Source organism: Vulpes lagopus, chromosome 2 (genome assembly GCF_018345385.1).
Source record: "Vulpes lagopus strain Blue_001 chromosome 2, ASM1834538v1, whole genome shotgun sequence".
NCBI lineage: Eukaryota > Metazoa > Chordata > Mammalia > Carnivora > Canidae > Vulpes > Vulpes lagopus.
Window position 1 is genome coordinate 111,517,631 of NC_054825.1, and position 4,177 is coordinate 111,521,807.

Here is a 4,177-nt window from a genome sequence, read left to right on the forward strand (position 1 = left end):
TTGTCATGTGGTATGTCTTGGGAACCTATTTGGAATAGAGCTTGCACGGGGCTTGTGACCCGAAGCAAGGTTAGGAATCACTGCCAAGCAGCTTTATTACAGTAATATTTGACCATCATTAGAATTCTTAAAATCCTGGTCATTGCTGGTAGGAACTATAGCCAATGAACCTCCGCCAAGCCCTGGATCCAGGCCCTTGCGTGGGGCAGCCACACAGGGGACCACCTCACTCCAACTCCAAAAACCTCAGGAATCTTTCCTGAGCAGTTTTAAAAATCTCCCTCCAAAAGAAAACAAGAGGCACTGAATTTTTCTCTTTTATTTCAACATGAAGAAACTGCAGCGCAGTGACTCAGAGAAAACTCTCAAAACTGTCAGCAACAACACGAAGAGACCTCGTGTGTCGTGTGTAGAACCTTTTTGTTTTATTGAGGGTCATCCACCCGAGCAACATGAACATTCCACTCATCTGCTTTGACAGTGAGAACAAGGCACCAAAAACTCCGTTCAACAAATGCCATCGGAGAAAAAAGAGCTCAGTGTCCCAGGGAACCCAGTTAAGACAGATGGGGACGGTGAGAAGGAGACCAAGAAGTGACAAGGACACACAGACCATGCACTGTGACAGCAACGGGACCAGGGACACACACACACACACACACACACACACGGGCAGGCACGGAAAGAGGTCTGGAAAAGTCGATTACTTTAGGACGGTCTTTACAATGTTACTGGAAGGAGCAGAGGCTCGGTGCCTCTCGGTGGCCGCTGGTGGCTGCTCTGAGCGCACGGAGCGCGATACCGCCCTGCCCCGCTGAGCTCACTGTCCGCTCCGAGCCAGGCCTGTCCAGAACCAGCGCTCTGCTCTGCCTCCCGCCGAGCATCCACACAGACTCGCCTCCACGTCACCTGTCACCTCTGTCACCTCGCAAGATTGCACCTGCGCCGGGCCTGCCTGCTATCAATACATCCCTCTAACATAAAGGACACCTGAGCTCTTCTTTGCATTCCAACAGGAGTCAAGAAAACACAAGCTATTCAGTGGGCAGGGGTTTTGTTTTGGCAACTCATCTGGTGGCTGACCTAGCTCCTGCTGAATTAAATGCTCCACATTTGTCTAGATTTGTGCTGAGACAGAGAGAGAGAGAGAGACAGACAGACAGACAGAGAGGAACTAGAGCAAAGAGCACAAGGAAAATATAAAATCGGTTTTTTAAAAATGTAAGGCTTCAAAGTAAAATGTAATTAAGACCTACCACAGGAAAGTCCAAAAAGATGAACATTCAGCTACTTACTGACTTTTACAAAGTAAGTCAAAGTTGAGGGAATACATTACTCTTCTATGACCGCCTTATCTGATGATGACTTTTTGTTTTTTCCTTCTCAACCTTAGAGTTAAATATAATCAGATGCATGCAGGAAATATCAAGAGATCAGCCTGGAGTTTAGCAGGAAAGGTATGGCTGGCTCCTAGAAGGCCGAGGAGTTTTTACCCTCTATTCAAATAATGAGTAGAAATTTTGCTTTTTAAAATCACTATACACAACTGAGAGAAGCCACCATGTTGCTGATTTTTACACAGTGATTAAAAATGCTGAAAACATACACAGCTACCCCACACCCGCCCAGCAATTCCCACCTCCTCCCTTGCTCCTCTGGCCGGGAACATTTTGTTCTACATCTGCAGACAGCTTTTTGCATTTTCCCCAAGTCCCTGTGGTTAGCCATTCTTTCTGGAGCACAGAAGTTACTCTGTGAGCAGCGCTTCAAATAAAAACAATGAATTTTAGCAGAAGCTGACCCCTTGCTCCTGCTCCCCTCTTGGCCCAGCCTCTAAAAGCGATTCCTGCAGCCGAGCTCCACGGAGACACACGTGTGTCCATGTGTGTGTGCGCGTGTGTGACAGCACCGAGTGTGAGGCTGCGGGAGTGTGCCAGTGTGTGAGTGCCGCGATCAGTGTAGTGTGAGCCAGAGTGGAAGTGTCCCCGAGTGAGCCTGCCTGTGGCTGCGTGGGCAGGTGTGCGCAGGCTTGCACGGGGCAGAGGCGCGGACCAGTCCTCCGTGGGGACAGAGCCCCTTGCCATTGCAGTCTCGCTCACCAGGTGGACGGAGTGACAACAGCTGGAGGTCCTACGCTTCCCATTTGGAGTTGGGGAGTCAGGTTCACTGGAATCTCCAAGCTTTCCAGTCTCCCGACGGGTGTTCCATTTCGGAGAAACAAACTCATAAATGCAGCGCCGGGTCCGGTTCTGCAGCAGACAAGCCACCCCGGTGGCGGCCCTCCTGGCGGCGGCCCCCTGCTGCTCAGAGCAGGGCACCCGGTGCCCAGCGCCCTCCCACCGTGACACGGACCACGGCCGAGCCAGAGGGTGCCTGGACCTCCCAGAACCTCGGGGGGGGGGAGGGAGAGGGGTGCTGTCCGCGGGCGGGGCCAGGGGTCCCAGCAGCCTGGGTCGCACGCGGGCCCTGCAGGCTCCCGGAGCGCGGGAGGTGGGGCGGGAGGCGGGGTGCGCGGTGCCCCCGGGGGCGGCGGCAGCAGGGGCGCTGGTCCTGACCCGCACCCCCCCGCCCCCGGGGGCACAGCGGCCTGCGGGCCCCTGCGGGCTCACAGCGTGCTCAGGTGCGGCAGCGCGTCCAGGGGCCCCGCGCGGTCGCGCGCCCGGGCAGCCGCCTCCACGCCGCGCAGCCACTCGGTGCACCTGCGCACCAGGCCGTCGTCCCGCGGCGGGGCCTCGGCGTCCTCGTACTCCACGTCGTCGTACCTGTGCCGCTCGTCGAGCAGGGACGCGGGCAGCGCGGCGCGCGGCGGCGGGGCCTGCGGGCGGCGGGGGCGGGGGCGGGGGCCGGGGGGCGCGCGGGGCCGGGGCCCGGGCGGGCACCGGGCGGGGGCGGGGGCGGGGGCCGCGGGCGAGGGCGGGGGCGGGGGCCGCGGGCGGGCGGGCGGCGCCAGCAGCGGCTTCTGCAGGTGGCGCCTCTGGAGCAGCAGGACGGCCTCGGGGGGCGCGCTCAGCGGGCAGCGCGGGGCGGCGGGCGCGGGGGCTCCCGCGGGGCCGGGGGGCGCGCGGCGGGCGGGCGGCCGCCCCAGGCTGCTGGAGGGCCAGGAGCAGGACCGCGGCGCCTCGGGCCGCTCGGGGGGCCTCCTCCGGGCGGCGGGCGCGGGCGGGGGCGCGGGCGGGGGCGCGGGCGGGGGAGGCATGGGGCCGCCCGGAGGCTCAGGGCGCGCTGGAGGGACTCGCCGGCGGTCAGTGGGCGCCCCCGCCCCGCCCCGGGCCCGGATCCGCGCCCCCGCCCCGCCCCCGCCCCGCCCCCGCCCCGCCCCGGGCCCGGTTCCGCGCCCGCGGGAGGAGCGCGCGGCCGCCGGCGTCCCAGCGGGTGTCCCGGCGGGTGTCCCAGCGGGTGTCCCAGCGGGCGTCCCAGCGGGCGTCCCAGCGGGTGTCCGGCGCTGTTGCTGCGACCACACCCGGGGCCCGACCGCGCGGGGCGGGGCGGCCGCGGACTCTGCCCGCCGCCCGCCTCCCGCCGCCCGCCTCCCGCCTCCGGGCCGTTTTCATCCAGGGGGGCGGGGAGAGGCCCGGGGGTGTCCTGAGCCCGAGGCGGGTCCTCGCCCGTGGGAGGGAAAGTCCTTGACACCCGCCCGGTGCCCTCAGGACGGCGGGAAGCCCGGGCGGGGGCGGGGCCGGGGGCCGGGGGCTGGGGACGGCCGCGGACCCGCCCGGTGTCAGGGGACAGCGCTGGGGCGAGGGCATTTCAGGGGCCCCTGGAAATCCGCTGTTTGTCGTGCTAACGCCACCGCGGAGACGCAGTCATCTGAAATCGAAGACCTAGTTTTATGAATAGGCTAAAAAAAAAAAATTGTCGGGGATCCCTGGGTGGCGCAGCGGTTTGGCGCCTGCCTTTGGCCCAGGGCGCGATCCTGGAGACCCGGGATCGAATCCCGCGTCGGGCTCCCGGTGCATGGAGCCTGCTTCTCCCTCTGCCTGTGTCTCTGCCTCTCTCTCTCTCTCTCTGTATGACTATCATAAATAAATAAAAAAAATTTAAAAATAAAAAAAAAATTGTCCAGTTTCAATTATATCATGGTAAGGACAGGAAATAGGACACATTGAGTTCTTTTCATGGGTGATCACTGAGAGCAAAGCAGTGCATTTACTGCTCTAACGAGGGGTTCAGAAAGAAT

General features: G+C 61.7%; 1 protein-coding gene across 1 annotated transcript; it reads right to left on the reverse strand.

The window, feature by feature from the left end:
- Positions 1–304: 304 nt before the first annotated feature.
- On the reverse strand, positions 305–3,506 carry PRR18 (proline rich 18). Its single transcript, XM_041735735.1, has one exon. It carries the CDS (start codon positions 3,194–3,196, stop codon positions 2,606–2,608), a length of 591 nt encoding a protein of 196 aa, XP_041591669.1. The 5' UTR covers positions 3,197–3,506; the 3' UTR covers positions 305–2,605.
- Between the last annotated feature and the right edge of the window lie 671 nt (positions 3,507–4,177).